The sequence below is a fragment of the Papilio xuthus genome, unplaced genomic scaffold (assembly GCF_000836235.2).
Source record: "Papilio xuthus unplaced genomic scaffold, Pxut_1.1 DF828177.1, whole genome shotgun sequence".
Taxonomy (NCBI): Eukaryota; Metazoa; Arthropoda; class Insecta; order Lepidoptera; family Papilionidae; genus Papilio; species Papilio xuthus.
Genome location: NW_013530472.1, coordinates 4,779,746 through 4,797,070, shown reverse-complemented (window position 1 = coordinate 4,797,070; position 17,325 = coordinate 4,779,746). Strand labels below are relative to the sequence as shown.

General features: G+C 39.9%; 1 protein-coding gene and 1 non-coding gene across 3 annotated transcripts in view; one reads left to right on the top strand and one right to left on the bottom strand.

The window, feature by feature from the left end:
* pcx (pecanex) overlaps nt 1-17,320 on the bottom strand; it is a 24,785-nt gene extending 7,465 nt beyond the window's left edge. Inside the window, exons 1-18 of one of the 2 annotated variants that reach the window (XM_013306657.1) lie at nt 16,843-17,320; nt 15,817-15,983; nt 15,440-15,555; nt 10,869-15,364; nt 10,479-10,643; nt 9,922-10,066; nt 9,501-9,667; nt 8,967-9,123; nt 8,002-8,127; nt 4,068-4,184; nt 3,618-3,770; nt 2,838-3,031; nt 2,417-2,586; nt 1,787-1,960; nt 1,313-1,463; nt 970-1,121; nt 665-848; nt 174-343 (exon numbers count right to left, since the gene is read on the bottom strand). In XM_013306657.1, the coding sequence (XP_013162111.1) occupies nt 174-343; nt 665-848; nt 970-1,121; nt 1,313-1,463; nt 1,787-1,960; nt 2,417-2,586; nt 2,838-3,031; nt 3,618-3,770; nt 4,068-4,184; nt 8,002-8,127; nt 8,967-9,123; nt 9,501-9,667; nt 9,922-10,066; nt 10,479-10,643; nt 10,869-15,364; nt 15,440-15,555; nt 15,817-15,983; nt 16,843-16,995 (7,157 nt within the window). In that variant the 5' untranslated portion in view covers nt 16,996-17,320. The remainder of the gene's footprint in view (nt 1-173; nt 344-664; nt 849-969; nt 1,122-1,312; nt 1,464-1,786; nt 1,961-2,416; nt 2,587-2,837; nt 3,032-3,617; nt 3,771-4,067; nt 4,185-8,001; nt 8,128-8,966; nt 9,124-9,500; nt 9,668-9,921; nt 10,067-10,478; nt 10,644-10,868; nt 15,365-15,439; nt 15,556-15,816; nt 15,984-16,842) is intronic. The other variant, XM_013306658.1, reaches the window with a different exon arrangement.
* On the top strand, nt 2,243-2,326 carry TRNAL-CAG (transfer RNA leucine (anticodon CAG)). Its single transcript has one exon. It is a non-coding gene; the product is annotated as a tRNA-Leu (tRNA).
* Nucleotides 17,321-17,325: the final 5 nt, after the last annotated feature.

The window sequence follows — 17,325 nt, the reverse complement described above, 5'->3', positions numbered from 1 at the left end:
TGCAACCTGCACGTTTCTGAAGAGAAATTCAAAGATATGTATGAAGTCAACCCGTAGTGGGTCAGCGTGGTTGACTATGGCCTAGTCACTCCCTTAGGGTAGGCTGTGAGACCCTCAGTGAGCTGATGATGGTAGATTACAGTGTTGGGTTATATATGTCAGTGTGGGTGTACCGTGTCCAGAGGTCGGCGAGGCGACGCCTGAGTCCGGCGACGGAGACAGGTCCGCCGAGCAGTGCGCGAAGCTGCGGCGAGCTGTCCGCATACGACGTCGTCAGCGGGGATACGTAGATCGGATACCCGATCGGCTGGTCGCACGAAGAGTTTATTATGTTGCGCAGCGCCTGGAAACATACATACATACATACAATTAAACAAATAGTTTCACGATATAGCGATGGAGGGACGCACTATGAAGTTCGTGGGGAGGGAGTTCGCAGTATTAAGTACTTTTTTTTTATTCCTCGTGAATGGAATCGCGGGTGACAGAGCTAGTATTAATATAAAACGACGAACATTTTATATGGTTAATAGACAATGGACAGTGGGGGGTCACATTATTGACAGTCGGAGGTCATAGTATTGACAGTGGGGGTCAAAGTGTTGACAGGGGGGGGGGGTCGCAGTATGGGGCAGTAGAATCGTAGTGAGCAGTGGGAGGGTACCTGTTTAGCGTTCTGTATGGAGCCGCGCTCAGGGTTACGGTTGCGAAGGTAAACGAGCTCCTGCTGCTGTCCTGCCCACAGTCCGCGCACGCACTCGCGGTTCAGCTTGATGACGCGGAAGCCGAGGAAGCGCTTGTTCAGCATTATTATCTTGTAGTCATCGTTACCTTCGTCCATCACATGACTGTAACATAACCACATTACTTAACGTATTAGTGGGCTTTTATCAGCATTTTTATCGACTCTGGGGGTTGCGTGTGTATAGTGTGGAGTTTAGGGGTGTGTAGGGGGGTGAGAGTTAGTACCGGAGTGCGAGCAGGTGGGGTGCGCCGCGCAGCACGTTGTAGCGCCAGGCGGGCGCGGCCTCGTGGCAGATGACGAGGCGCTGCGCGTGCGATGATATGGCCGCGTACAGTGCCGCTGCACTGCAGTACTCCTCGGGGAACATAAAGTGGTCCTGTACACAAAAATATAGTAAAACATAAAATATACTATTACGATCTTCAGATGGGTTAATTTCTATAAGAATATATAGAAAGAATTCAAAATTGTTTAATCAAAAATGAATCGAAATCAACCCTTGGCTTTGGTGATAAGTGGACAGAGTGGGCCAGTGGGCGGTGGGCAGTGGTCCAGTGGGCAGTGTACCTGGTGTAGCTTGAGCGCCATGCGCACAGCGGGCGCGAGCACAGCCTGCAGCAGCGCCATGTCGGTGAACACCCACTCGTCGCGCGCGCACGTGATACGGAAGTCGCCCTTGAACAGCGCGTGCAGCCCGTACAGGAAGAACTCCACGCTGCTGACATTACATACGAAACATGTTGCAGTACATTATATAAACAAACGTTGAACTTCTTAAAATACCTTAACATCTTACTAGAGAAACTTTTGCATCGGTATAAAACTATTCAAACTTTATAGCGGCTCGAACATTACACGAGACAATGCGAACTTAAACATCTTCAGCTTTTAGAGTGAAGTAAAGGGATACGGGGAAATCGCGCACTTTTCTCTACGAATTGAGGCAATCTGACACCCTCATATAGTTACTAGCAGTGGGTGAGGCGACATAAAGTATAAATCTTATTATATGTAATTGTACGAGGTGTTTGTGATGATGACCTGGAGGCGGAGAGGTGCTGAGCGGCGGCGAGGGCGCGGCGGCCGAGCAGGCTGAGCGCGAAGCAGAGTGTGACGAGCGGGGAGTCGCGGGCGCCAGCTCGCCGCCGCCACGCCGCACCGCGCCGCGCGCTGCACACCACCACCCACTCCTGGTACACCGCACAGAAACGACTCCTGCAACACATATAACATACACTTGTTATATTTATAAAGAAGATTTTAAATATGGACACCAATTCAAAAATTTGCAGGGGAAAAAAGAAAAAAAATCATAGAAACAGGCTTCTAAATACATCTTTTCCACAAATATTTAATATAAATGAAATTATTTTGAAGTTAATAGGCAATTTTCATAATAATTACATATTTTAGAAAGTAAAACATTAATTTAATTACTCTATATATTTTTTGAATTAGTCGTTGTAACTTTATGACATTTTCATTTCAACAACACAAGTCAGGATGGCCGAGCGGTCTAAGGCGCTGCGTTCAGGTCGCAGTCCACTTCTGTGGGCGTGGGTTCGAATCCCACTTCTGACAAATACTTTTTGTCCAAATTCATAAAAAACATATAATTAATTTTTTCTTGCACAAAACCAGCAAAAAATGCGATAAATTATATAACTTTACCTAGTAATTCCTGAAGCTCTAAAATCATAGTCCTCATCCAAATTGACATTGAATATGGGGTCCAGGTCTACAAATGACCTCTCACTCATAGGTTTGAGGGCTTCTGCTATAGTGGGTGAAGCCAGCCACTCTTCCAGCTTACTGGATTGTATCGTGTAGTAGATTATACTCTGGAAACAAGATGTGTTCAAAATTAAACATATACACTGCTATTATGGATTTTTATTTAGTACAATTTAAAAAATTACTATAAACTAAGAAATGTTAGCTATAAATTCAACAAAAAATATATAAAACAACTTAAAAAATATTAAAAACAAGAAATAAACACACAAACAAGCGTCACTGAATCTCTAAATGAGGGAAATTGCCTTTGACATTACCTACAATTTAATTAACAATTAGAAACGTAAAATATTACCTTGACATAATATGTGAGTAGAACTTTCCGGAAGTCAAAGACCTGCAGCATGGAGACAGCGCTGTTGTCGCTGACGGAGTACCCCTCGAGCACGTAGCGCGCCGCCGCCAGCTGCCACGCCAGCCAGCGCAGCGCCCAGCACGCGCCCGGAGCCAGCACGCGTCCGCCGCACCACCACCGCGCGCACACGCCCTCTACACACCAAAATATTTAAAACTCTCATTTATTTGATAACTAGCTATCGCCCACGACTCCTTCCTTAAGTAGACTATGCGTTCTTCCAGATTATGTCATCGAGATCCTTACAGTCTTTCTTGAGATACATAACATCCATCCATCCAAACATTTGCATTCATATTAGGAAGATAGATGGCGCTGTATATAAAATTATTTCATTTATTCGACAATAGATGGCAGTATTATTTACAAATGCCTTTTTTTAGTTAAAGTAAGAGAGTTGTACTTCTAAATCTCTTACTCCTGAATTACTAATTTAGTCGTGTATTTTTGGTATATATTTACATGTATTAGCGAAAATCGTGAAACAGACATATCTGGACCTAAAAGACAAAATCAAACTAAAGAACACCAAAAATTGGTGTATAAAATTAATGTCAAACAGGTGCGTGAAGAAACTAACCGCAATAACAATGGTTCACAACAGCTAATAAATTTGTTCGAAATAATGTGCTTCGACTTTATCGTAAACAGCGCCATCTACAGTTAGAACATTAAAATAAAACTTTACATTAATTTTGTATTTATATGGAGGGTACTCACCGCTACTCTCCTCTGGTCCTTCAGAGATGGCCTCCACCTCTCTCTGCTGGCAGTAAGTGCCTCTGAACTCTAGTCCTCGCAGCTGGAAGGAGACCAGCCCGTTGCCCACTTCTACTATATGCACTAGGCAGTTCAAGTAGTCGGAAGCCAGTACTGGAACAAGCGAATAATTTTTTTATTTATAATATAGCAAACAGCCACATTAATTCGCCGAAATAGCGAAGCGAACGCTGCCCATAAACATCTGCAATTACATGTGCGTTGCCCTCCTTTAATCGATGGAGGAGATGCACAAAAAGAGAATATTTCCCTTTCGTTTACATCCCCTCTTTTGCAAAATTCAACTCTCCTTCCTTTTAAGAAGTATAAAGGGAATGAAGACAAAAATTAGGCCAAATGCACTTGACGGCTGCCTAGATATTTATGTCTAGTAGAAGATGTAGCAGTTACCAAAGCAGTCTCCCTGCTGCACCTGTCCCCAGCGACCCAGCATCAGGTCCCCGCAGAGATAGTGCTGCAGAGACCGCGTCAGGTGCTCGTAGAATATTGAATTCAGGTTATTATCATCTGTACAAAGTTAAAGAAAATGATATATAGTCAAACAATTAGAGCCGGTGAGAGGCGCTACTGTCGCGATTCGTTCGGAAAATATATAAAATCTACATGTACATATAAATGGCGTAAAAGAAAAAACTACAAGACAGCAACAGTTCGAAAAAGATTTTGTGACATTTTTGACGTTGATGGCGCTAGTAGACTGTCTCGGGTGAGGGATGAGGGGAGGTCCCCACCCAGTAAGAGATAGAGAGGGCGCGCAGGGTTCCCGCGTGCAAAGACTTTATAGTAGTGTGGAGGCTCAAAACCAGTCACCGACCGGTGTGTGCGAAGAGTTGCATGTGCCCACACCCCGGTAAACAGTGAGTCGAGAGAACCAGAGGGGGTTTAGTGGGTAGTCCCTTTAGGGATGTAGAGAGAGTCCCACATAACTAGAGTGGCTTTCCCCGAGGCACCCGGTATGCGTAACAAATTCCCCCTTATAAAAATAAAAGGGTGGCGCTAGTGAGCTGTCATTATTTTTTTATTTACGTCGGGAACACAAAGATTTGGCGGTTTTTATAGCTCGCGTTATTTAATTAAGACGATTTGTGTAATTACTATTATAGTCTTCCAAGAGAATATATATATATATAGGCCTGAAAAGTTGTCAAGTACATAAATTAAGAAGATTGAAACCCTGATCGATAAATTGATATTACGAGTGGTAAGAAGTTTGAAGCTAAAATTTGTGTGAGGCAAACTGTTAACTAAATTAAGGTGAGAGGTATCTAAATTAAGGTGAGAGGAAATACATTATCTACAATAAAATCAAAATAATGACTATTAATCAACTATATGCCTACAGTACATGTTTTATAATTAGAAAAACCATCAACAAAACAAATCATCAATAACATGTCGTTTGTAAAGTTACAGATTAATAAACGCAGCACTCGGCGAGCAAGTCTAATTGTTGTGCCGAAAGTGAGTGGAAAGAGATATATGTATAACATACGAAGGAGTACAGCTTCATAAGTTGTTACTGTCATCTTTATAAATGTAAGTTCAGTTAATCAAGTTAAATCTAAGCTAGCTGAATACATTTTAGATTTTTGTAAAAAAGTAAAGTAAATTTAAGTCAAATCAATGGCGACTATATTATGTACATTGTACGATATTGTTTTCAAGTAAGTGACTATTCCTTTGTCTTTTTGAGAAGTAATTCTTTTAACCCTGTTATAAGCACCTTACTACAAAATACGTAGTACAAAATGATATAAAATGTGATTGACTATTAGTCACGTTTTGTTATGAATATTTACAATATGTATAACGCAATTTCTAATATTATATTGCCAGTTACTAAAGTCATCATAATTGGCTTTATTTACGAATCCGTGGCTAATGCTGGATTGGTGAAGTTTCCAGAGATACTATTAACTACGAGTATATGTAAGTTCAAATCTCGTGATGTACTGTGCACTAAACGAATTTCGATTCAATAATTGTGAAACAGATAAGTAGTTCCGCTTCCGGCGATAGATGACTCTGTATTTAAAATACATCTGAAATTGATTTTATTGCTCTAATTTGGTAAAAATAAGAGCGGAAAAGTGTTTTTCTTTGATAATGACATACTACAGTTGCCGTAAAATAGAATAAATAAAGGTTAATGTTTTCTTTCTGAAATAGCTTTATTTATAGCATAATTATTGGACCAAGTCATGGAGGAATTCATTGTAAAAGTCGCTGTTAAGGCAACTCCTCGCTGAGGACACACTAGTCGCAGTCGGGGTATGTTGAAGCTGGATTTTGTTATCAATAACCCGCAAAAAATTGGTGAGTCAACTTAAATTAAGTTTTAACGGCTTTAAACTCAATTTAGGGAGTAGAAATACCGATTTATGAAATATTGAACCAAAATCGCACTATCGACTTATTTAAACGACTTTAGCACACCGCCTAAAAGTGTGTTTAAAATCAAAGAGATCTTGTTGACATGATATATAATTTTACTTTTAAATGGCATTCCATTTGGATTATTATAAGCTGAATAAAAAACGATTGTGGAATAAAATGCTATCCCTTAGTTCTACAAGTAACTTAACTATTTTCATACAGAAATAGCTATCTGTTTGATTGTAAATAACATTAGAGAATAAACGGCAATGACAAGTTCATTTGCTGACCTGTGAAAAGAAGGGACAAAGAGTTTGTCTCTTTATGTTTATTTATGTTACGCTTATATTGAAAAATACTTTTACTATGTTCAGAGTAGTCATTAGCAATTCATTGTTACATATAGATATAGTTGAACATCTGATAAATTGAAAACTTATAGTGGCATTTAAATATCGTCCATCAAGTTAAATATAAAGTTCAACATAATTAAATACCGTTAGTGACTCTGTGTTGTGGGTTGAAAGATCTCAAATAAGCTGGGAAATAAATTTGGTAATTAAATATAAAAAAGGTATAAGTCTTGACTTTTGAAACCTTCATTCAATAGAAAATGTAACATCTATGAAGGAGAAGAAACATTAAATTGTTAACATAGTAAGTTAGTCATTTTCAGGTTATGTATTAGAAAAGAAAATTATCATTGACTATTCCATAATATAGGGATAGAACATTCTTATTGATGCGAGGGTGCCTTCATCTGTCTGTCTATCTGACCTTAGGTTTGGTACATTGATGGACGGGAGCCTGGGACCATTGTCATGGACTGATTTTGATGTATTGGAATATGTGAAGTTTGTGCGAGTTTTTGTGGGTTTAATATGTTTCAGTATAAAACGTAATAATATTAAGTGATTAGCCTAAGTGATTGAAATGCTATCCAAGTCAGTATTTCGTACGAGCGAAGTCGCGGGCACAGTTACATCTGAAAATTAAAAAGTAAACAAGTTAAATGGTCACACAATCAGTTACATCTTTTGGTGTTCCAACCAACTAGTACTGTGTCTACAGTGTATAACATTCATAGTAGAGAGTAAAATTTTATTGTTACTACTAGCGTAAATTATCACGCCTAGGATACATTCAAACTGTTAAGTACTTTTAAGTACTGTTAATTATTAAACATATCTTTTTAGCAAAATATTTGGCTTCGACATTGATAATTTACACAAAGATAACAAAGTAAACGTCAATTAAAATCCTGCTTCCCATACCGTAGAGATGCCGACAGGTATTGATGGCGATATATGTCAAGACGAAAATAAGTTTATTTAAAAAGAATTGAGGGACACTGGAGCGTTCTAAATAACAAATGGAAGGAAGTAGAGCATATAGAAGGAAGACATAATGGAAACATGGAAGATAAGTATAGGATGGTAACAAATATCTATGCAGTTGTTGTGAAAATAATTATTAAGTGAATTTATATTTATTGTTATTGAATTTAAGTTAATTAAACTTACAAAATGGATATACATGTAGAAGTGTAGAGAAACTTAGAAAATCGAAGTGTATGTATACTTGTATTCTATTAATTGATAGTTTTAGAATACAAGTACCTATACTTGGCAAGATTAAATATATTAAAAAAAGGAAGGGATGTAGTGTATGCATAAACGTAGTGTTGTTTGTCTCGAGCGTACACGTCATAAGTACATGCCGGAGAGAGGGGACGTCAGTCGATGTCAGACCTTTGAGCCGGCAACACGTGTCGGTACGTAAACGAGCCAAATATAGCACAACGAATGCTACATTGGCTATGCTATGCATGCTATATTATATATATATATATATATATTTATATATATATATATATATATATATATATATATATATAATTAGTTTTGTTGTATATAGACATATCTTAGGTTGTGATGTTAGCACTGACCTGCTCCTAAATTCCTTTCTAATTGTGAAGAGAGCCGTGTATTACTTTGGTCCACTCTCTTCGTATTGTAATCTCGCTCCCAAAACTTGACAGGTCGCACGTATGACGTCATAAATATAGCGCTACCTGGAAACAAGCAATAGTTACGTTAAAAAAACCACTGTCAAAACATCTGAAACATTATTTTTGTTTTATCAAAGGAATTGGGAGTTATAATTTGTTTGTAGTCAAAGAATTATATTCGGTTACCACTTACAATTGAATATCGTACAACATAAAATATAAGACCTATATTTTATCGTATTGCTATCACAAGATTTGAACTTTACTGTGAGTGATATAAGAACGCTTATCGGCTCAAGGTCATCTGACGTGCAGTGCCTTCTTCAATCCGTTTACACTACACCTAGCATTGTATTCTACGACTCACGCACTATCCAGAGCTGCATATTTGATTACATTTATACACAAACTAGCTGTGCCCGCGACTTCGTCCGCGTGAAATTCTGTCTTAGGGTAGCATTTTATTTATTTAGGCTACTAATTTTACTTACATAATGACGAAACATATTAAAATCACAAAACTTTCACATAAACTTCATATATTCTAATACAAACTTTCATCCCCTATTCACTATTGTTATTTTGCACCCTTTAGTATAACATTTTTACAAACATTAATTGTCATATTTATTTAAATCAAGTTAACAGCCTTAAAAAATAAATTTTAAGCTTCTATCTGTAAATATTACGATACTTCCATACAAATTTCCAACCCCTTACAACCCCTTTTGCACGTTAAAAAGTAGCCTATGGTCTTCCCTAGGCTCTAGACTATATGCGTACCAAATTTCATTTAAATCGGTTCAGTACTTTTTACATGAAAGAAGGACATACAAACAAACAGACAGAGTTACTTTCACATTTATAATATTAGTAAATATTTGATGAAATGTATGTATTACCCAATGCAGGAGTGAGCGGTGAGGAGAGCAGTGCGGAGAGCGCGGCCTGCAGGAACAACATGGCGGCGTGCGGCACTGAGAACGGCTGCGCAAACGCATGGAATGCGCTGCCCCATGTTATCTGCCATGGCGCTATGTACGTCACCACAAATTGCACCTAACATCGACATCAAAACTAACTAAAATAAGCATTTAAACAATATTGTTTTATAAATATTAAAAAAAAAAACATCTACTTCATGTTCTGCTTTATTAAAAGACAAACTATTTGTCAGAAAATATAAAACAAGCCCAAACTTGATAAGCTTCTGTTATTTATTTGCGAAGTTCCTATGACTACCTTCTAGTTCCATCATCAGATCAGCACCATGTCATCATGATATTGCATTGTGACGAGATTTATAAATCCATGCAAAATTTCGACTCGACCAGTAACCAGGAAGTGGGTTTTTAATTTGCAAAATTTGATGACAAACATCAGGACAAGGGAAACTTAGTAAATACTCATAATAATAAATCAATCATTAACCTTACCTTAAGTAAAAACTCGTAGACTTTATTGAATATAATGGCCATGAGGAAATAGTCTACTAGGAAGGTCTCAGAGACATCACGGCTGGCAAGGTCCAGCTGGAAGACGAGCACCGCGAACACCACGATCAGGTACTGAGACTCCGGTTCAGAATATGCGTTACGAAGACCTAGAATTATTCAGAATTAATCAGCTGCCTTATACGCCCAAATATTTTGGCTATGTCGGTGACTCAGATATTTTCGATATGTACATTTATCTGTCTTACTTTCGGTAAAAGAAAACATCGTGATATTTGTAAAGTCAACCCGAAATGAGCAATGACTATGGCCTAGTCAATCCTGACTTAGGGTAGACTCAGAGCCCCTCAGTGGAGACGTATAGTGAGCTGATGATGATGATGATGATTTGAGTGAGACTTACATTTCAATGCGCAGACGCATATGATAAGTGCGCCGAGTGTGTCGCCGTATTTATCCGCAATGGCGGGCGCGTCTTGTGTGGTGGCTGCTATCACCACGGCGGGGTACAGCACGTTGCGCTCCAGGAAACAAAGGTACACGAAGATCTGGAACATTCCAGAATATTAGAGGTTATAAATCTTAAGGTTAGTTAACCAAGGCCAACCCTAATGTCCAAACCCTTAATAGACAAACTGCAAATTACATTAAAAATTGCAAATTATTTCTGGTTAAATATTTTATATCGCATAACACTATGTTTAACATTTTTTTTTACAAAATAATTGGTTAAAATTGTTGGTTTCTGAGACGAAAATCCCTGTTTTAAGCATACTGTTTTGTCATACGATTAGTTTTCAGAAACCAACATATCGTAATTTTTATAATTTTCCGTTTTTTTTTTTAAATTTGATGTCTAGTCATGATGACTAAAAGAAGAAATCCATAAGGCAATATGAAGTTAATCAATGCATATCTTAGCTAGTAAAAAATATCCAGAAGGAGTAGAAGATAGTTAACCTTTTCAAATATCATAAGCCTGGCCGGCTCGGTGACTTCAAACTGCGCGTGCTCATGCTGACGCAGCACGGGCCCCGCGAGACACAGCCAGGGCTGCTGCTTGCGCAGCTGCGGCGTCACATAGTGCAACGCCCAGCCAAGCGAGCCCGCTATTATCCACAACACCTGCAGATTACAATATAAATGAGTCGACAACCCTAAAGAGAACTGTGGCGCAGTAGACCACATAACTAATAATTTACACGTCACGGTACGTCCCAAATTCATACGTACATCCGACCTTCTCAGAGATAAGGAAAACAAGGCAACCTGCACTGGGTGAAATGAAGTATCCTTATCACCCCTAACACAGGTTATTACTAAGTACTAAAATTAGAAGAGGTGCCTCACCGTGTTCAGTTGAGGTCGCAGCGTCGTGAACACCGTGGTACAATGCAGGCCGAACACACATAGCCCGAGAAAAGTGCACACAATGACGTCATTCTTTAGCCTCGCATTCACCGTGGCTTGCAGTTTCTTCGGCAGCGGATCTTCCATATCTTCATCTGTCTTATCAGGCATGTCTTGCTTATTTGTTGTAGAATTATTTGTATTGGTATCCCTGCTTTTATCTTCAATCTCCGTCGGAGGATCGAGTTTAAGAGAGTTGGTTGAATTCATGTCTCCTTTAGGATCCATCTTCAGTGAGCTAACACTAGACGCCTGCGATCTCTTCTGCGACTTGGCTATGTTCGTCTCCGAGCTAAAGTTAATCTTCGAAGCGGAACTACCTATGGAGTTCTGCTTCGAGATATTACTCTCTGAATCGTTCTTTTTATCTTCACTCAATGGATTGGGTTCAGTCTTTTCCAATTCGGGAGCACAATCAGGGTTCTGGATGACGTAGAGCTCCGGCGGGAGGAGGTGCTTCTTTATAAGATTCCATATCAGAGTGTAATCACTGGCACTCCGGCTCAAGTGATACGCGATGGGGACGAGCAGGCCACAGAAAATTGAAAAGAGTATATTATGCTTTTGGTGCTGCGATTTCTTTCCCTCTATGAGACCGCTGTATGCGAACCCGTAGAGCACTCCCACTGCCGCCAGAGAGCGCACCACGCAGTACAACGCGGCACTTAAACTACTGGTAGCATTGCCCCCAAATACGTGCATGTCTATTTGTTCCAGCAAGTACATTAGGAACGTGTTTACTTGAGGAAAAAGACCCAAACTGAAGGCCAAAGGAAAAAACAGTAAAAACTTTGAAATAATCTCCTGGATGACGTATAAAAAATCACGCTCGTTGAATTCAAATCCGTAGACTGTTAACGGTTTTATTTCATCGATACTGCGTCTACTTCTGAAATTCTCATCTGCGGGTACTGTCATTTGTTCGAGTTGAGTGTGCACGCCGCACAAAATTACGGTGCATATGCAAAAGTAAACGGGTCGAGAAAATACGACCATTTTGTTGAATCCGTGCACCGGTGAGGCGGAGTCGGGCTGCACGCTTTTCAGCAGGGAGTACTGACTGCCCGCCATTATGAAACAAAACCAGAACGCGTAGATATCCTTGTAGAAGCCGAGGTTCAACACCATGGAGCCGAGCACGGCGACACTGATCGCCAACATTATCGACACGAAAGTTTCCCTAAATGTTAAATTTCTATCGAATAGTGCCAACAATTTTAACCTATCCATCGTTATTTTAATTTCGAGGCACTTCGATAATTTAAATTTATAGTAACTCTTTGGTTTCGGTTGATTCGCTTTCTCGATCTCGTCCATGAGTTTGGAGAACTTATTCCTAATGTTTAGATCTACTGTTTCCTCACCGATGGAAGGCATGAGACTGGGCGCATTAGCCGATGTGGTGTCGGGCTGCTGCTGCGCCTGCTGGTTGGCGCGTTGCTGGCTCATGAGGAAGTTGATATGCATACTTGGAAGGCCCATGCGCGACTGGCGCTCCGCCTCGATCTGTTCCAGTAGACTGTCTGTGACGTAGGCAACTGGCGAGCGCGGCTGGTCGCTGCCGGTGCCACCATCGAACACGTAGAATCGTTTGTTAGTAGGATTCGTATTAATAGGAACTACTGTTGAAACGTTATTATTACTGGAAAGCAGCGGATTATTGCTGCCTTGATTTGAAGAGTCTATGCTGTCCCCTCGCTTCGTTTTACTTATACTTTCACTGTTTCCCGCCTCTGATTCCAGAGAGCCACAGCTTCCCTCCCCGTTTGTTTCCTGACAGTTATCAGGTATTTCGGTCGGTTTAACTCTGTTACATTTGGCGTTATCTTCCTTGTCGGGTCCGGTGACGGGCTGCACCTGCGTTCTCCCCACGCTGTTCTTATCAAATGTATACGACATCCAGTTGCCGTACTCGTCCATAAACTTGTGAATAGCACCGTCGCTTGTATCGTCAAATGAAGTCGCGAAATGAACATTAGTTGAACTGTTAGGATTTTCTGTAGACGGTGGCTTGTCCTTTTTCTCGCTACTTTGCAACGCGGGGTTGTTTCGCTGCCGAGTGGAACGTTTAATTTTCCTAACCCTGTTTCTATGATTGCGATCCATCAAAGGCCTGAGTCTTTGACCTTCCTCGGAGTACTGCACCTGCTCCGCGGGTGCATTTTCGTTGGCACAGCAGGGTATGAAATCCACCCTCGAATTAAGAAAAGCCGCCAACAATGGCATTGACGTAGGTAGTAATGTATTAGTGGATGTCTGTGCGACTTCCTCGATGGATCGTTTCCTAGTTTTGTTGGAACTTTCCCTCTCCCCTCGTATACTTTGACGGTGACTTCTTGATCTATCATCCCTGCTGGGCGCGGGCATCACCACTGTGTTCGCATTAGTCGCAGCGAACAAACACTCCAGTCCCTGTACGAGTGCCGCTTGCGCCTCCACTGCGTCCAGCAGAATACGATCTTCATTTTGATTATCTTCCCTCTCTTTCCTTGAGTCTCTTTTCTTATTTTCTTTCTGAGACGAAGCCCGCGACCGAGCTAAATTTTTAATCTGCTTTGGTATAGCTCCCAAGTTTCTTGGGACGTTGGAGGATGATTCCCCTAGCGCGCCGGGACATTTCTGAGTGTCCCCTTGGACGGCACACGCTGCGACATCTTTGCAACAGACCAGCGTAGACTCCGGCGTCTCCTCAAACAGCCAATCTAAACTGTAGACGCTCCTTTCGTCCGCGCTTTTGCTGTCGCAAGTCAATTGTGACTCCTCGGTCTCCGGCGCCGCGTTTTTGTCATATTTATTGTCAACTCGAAGCTTGTCTAAATTATTATCACTACTACTGCTAGAATTAGATATATCGTGGTCCCAAAGTTTCTTCTCCGTAACTTTCTTATCTTCAGGTTTCTTATCTTGTTCGGGATTGTCGTTGGATTCTAAACTGGATTTCTCTATAAGCAAATCTTTAGAACTAGCGCTGGCTTTATCGAAGTAATCGCCGCTCGGGTTATATTTACATTCACAGGTTTGTTTTTCGGGACGTTTATTCTCGAAATTATAGTTTTTAGAAAGCTTTTTCAGTCTTACATGTTTCATTTTATCGTTTGGACATTCTGCGTTATGTTTTGTGTTGGAATGTCTATCGCAGCAGGGTTTTTTGCCGTCGCCGTGGTGTTTAGAGCGAACTATCCGCACGTCAGCCGCTCGGTCCAGCAAGGGAGACCGCGAGCCATTGTTCTCGTAGTCGGAGTCACTGGAGCGCACGGCGGGAGATTGCTCCGCGTCCCAATCGAAACCACGGAACTGTTTCTCATCCTCATAATCACTGTAACTGTCACCACTCGAATCTAAATCCGTCTCTTTCTGTGATGTTTGCATCTCATCTGATATTTCTGCTATTGGATAAACGATCTCTGAACCGTACGTCAAGTATGGGTAACTACAACCTTCGCCTGATTCATTTTTAGGGTAAAGATTCAAATGTGGGCCACGAGTTAAACTTTTACTAGGAGGAGGTATCACAGCATTTTTAGGGTTCTTTAAGACTTGACCGCCGATAGTTTCAGCACTGTTAGGATGGGGAGATAAGTTCGAAACACTAGGGGGAGGGCATCCTATTTCCAAAGCCGCGCTTTTGATACGTCTCACTCCTGGGCTTTTGCCTTTATTTTTTTCAGCTTCACATGCTGGAGGTTCCGCTTTTACCATCATGTATTCACCGAGTTCAACACTAGCAAAAAACCCTGTGTCTGCATTATTCGAATGTCTTCTCATGTGGGAAACCAATTGTGCTGTTGAATTGAGAAGGGGTAACTGTATGGTTGACATGGTGGAATTTGAATTTCGCCTCATATTACTCGGTTGCGTCGCGAGAGCCATGGCAGATTTGCTACAACTCTCATCTGGGTAATTGTTATATCTCCGGCGATGTGCTGTCCTTTTCTTGGGCGAAGGAGGTCCAACGCTCGGCTCCGAATTGTCTCTGGAATCGGAGCTGAGCTGGCGAACTACATGCTGATTATAAGGATCTCCATTCTCTCTGGTATCCAAGTACAACCACTCTTTAAAGAAATCTCTGCTCTTAGCGCAGCGGCGATGGGGACATTCGTGATACCTTCGACTGACTTTAGCGAATGTTCCGTCTTCAGACAACACATGTACAGGATGATTATTGACATACATTTGATTTCTAGATGCTTCTTCAACTATAAGTTCATCAATTCTATTAGCATGTGTTCTCCTTGTTTTTGTTCTGTTTTCTCTTTTGTGAGCGCATCGAATTCTATTGTTAGGTCTTGCTTTCGATGGTCCGGGTGTCTCTGTAGTTTGTGTGACGCAGAGATCAGATTTAGTTGTTGCAACGGCTTCGGGTGGTTTCAATGACATAGCACTATCTTCCATACTGGACTCTGAACTGTTTTTACGATGGACATCAACCTTAAGATCTGTAAACAATAAATATAATGTTAATACTGAAGAGGTTACATAGAAGTTAAAATAAAATGATAAAATCCTATTACCTATGGTACTATTATTAGGCTTATGATACTCCAATGATGTGGCAGACTCATTATCATTCTCTAAAGCACTGCCCAATGCAACACCTAGCCGCATCATCTCCATTCCTTCTTCTTGCCTGTAACAAAAAAATGCTGCATGAAAGAGACCTAATTTTATCCCCTTTCTATTCCCACCATTTTCTTATAAAAAAGGATGAGAAGGGGTGTAATGGAGGAGGAAGCATTGGTAGGGAAAATATTCTCTTTTTGTGTACTCTTTCCTGTGTTTTTAACAATTATTATACTGCATGCAATAAATTTATATGTTTTGAGTTTAAAATTAATAAATAACAGTTTTAAGTTAAAACACAATTATTTATGTCAAAATTACTACTTACGTTGATCCAGCATAAGGGTTAGCTGGATCTCCAGTTGGTTGTACCACAATGCATTCCTTTGTATCATACATGTGGTGAAGGCCATGGTTCAGCAGCTTGAGGCATGTGAACAGCAGGGCGACAAGGGCACAGTAGATTATCCAGCCTACACTTGCTGGGGGGAAGTACTGAAAGAACATAATGTATTTAGATAGACCACAAATTGTTGAAAGTTGTTGGAATTATTGACCTATTAATACAAGATTATGACAAGAAAAGATTATCTGACTAATATTATTAATAGGGGAATGTTTGGTTGTGTGGATGGATGTTAGAAAGTATATCCAGAAGGACTTGGATGGATCTCAATGAAATTTGGCATAGATGTAGAACAATCTGGAAGTATGCATAGGTAACTAATTAAGTTTTTTTTTTAAATCTCCCTGGATGTTGTCACAACTTACAGCTAGTTTTATTTATTGTATGTATTGTGTACAAATTAATATTAATGTTTGAATGTTTATTCCCAATGTGATGCTGGTCTAGATAAAGTATCACATTACTTATGTTTATGTCAATACAGTAAGACAGTAGCAATGGCTGGCATGTACTGGTTTGGCTCACTGGTGCCAGTTGTATGCCAGTGCTGATTTTGTTTGCCACTGTTGTACTGTACTGGCATAATGTAGGCATCATGCTAGTTAAAAAGAATATTTTCACTTATTTTTTACCTAAATGCTGACTCATTTTATATGATTCATAATAGACTGGAAAGTTTCCGGATTCAGAATTTTGTAATATCTTTATAAATTTAAGTATTTTTCCTTAAAGCATACATAAACAAAAAAAATTATGATGTTATATAGCTAAAGCTAATGAGGTTGTTGTTGTTTTAAACTAAAAGGACATACAGAGGCCAATGACCATTCAATGCCATGTTCTCCAGTCGACAATCAAACAATAACAAGTAAAAAAATCGTGACCTGATTTTGTTATGACATCATTTTATAACCTACCGTATATAATATATAAGTCGTTATCACTTACCAGGTAAACAGAAAATGGGAGACATAATAAGAATAGCCATATATACAAATGCACTGTATTGCAGAACAAATTCTGGTGGGGATCGTAAAACCAGCCACCTGTCAAAGATGCCCAAACACCTTGACGCAAAATTTCCAGCGTTTGCGAACCCATCGTAAACACTATGTCCACATTTCTGCAATTAAAACACTCGCCACTCACACAACAAAGTCTGTATCACTTATTCACATTTCACATCAGCTTATATCAAAATGCAAATTTCTCGTCTCTCCTGCCATTTTGTATGAAAATGCACATACGAAAACAGTCTTTATTGACATCTGTTAATCAGTAATTATACATTTTATATAACGATCTGATAACTTTTAATATTTACACTGTTAAATTACGCAAAAAATTAAAATTATGAACCGACAATTTCTAGAATTTCATTTCCTAACATATGAAAACGACATGATCTACGAAACAACACTTTCATTCTTT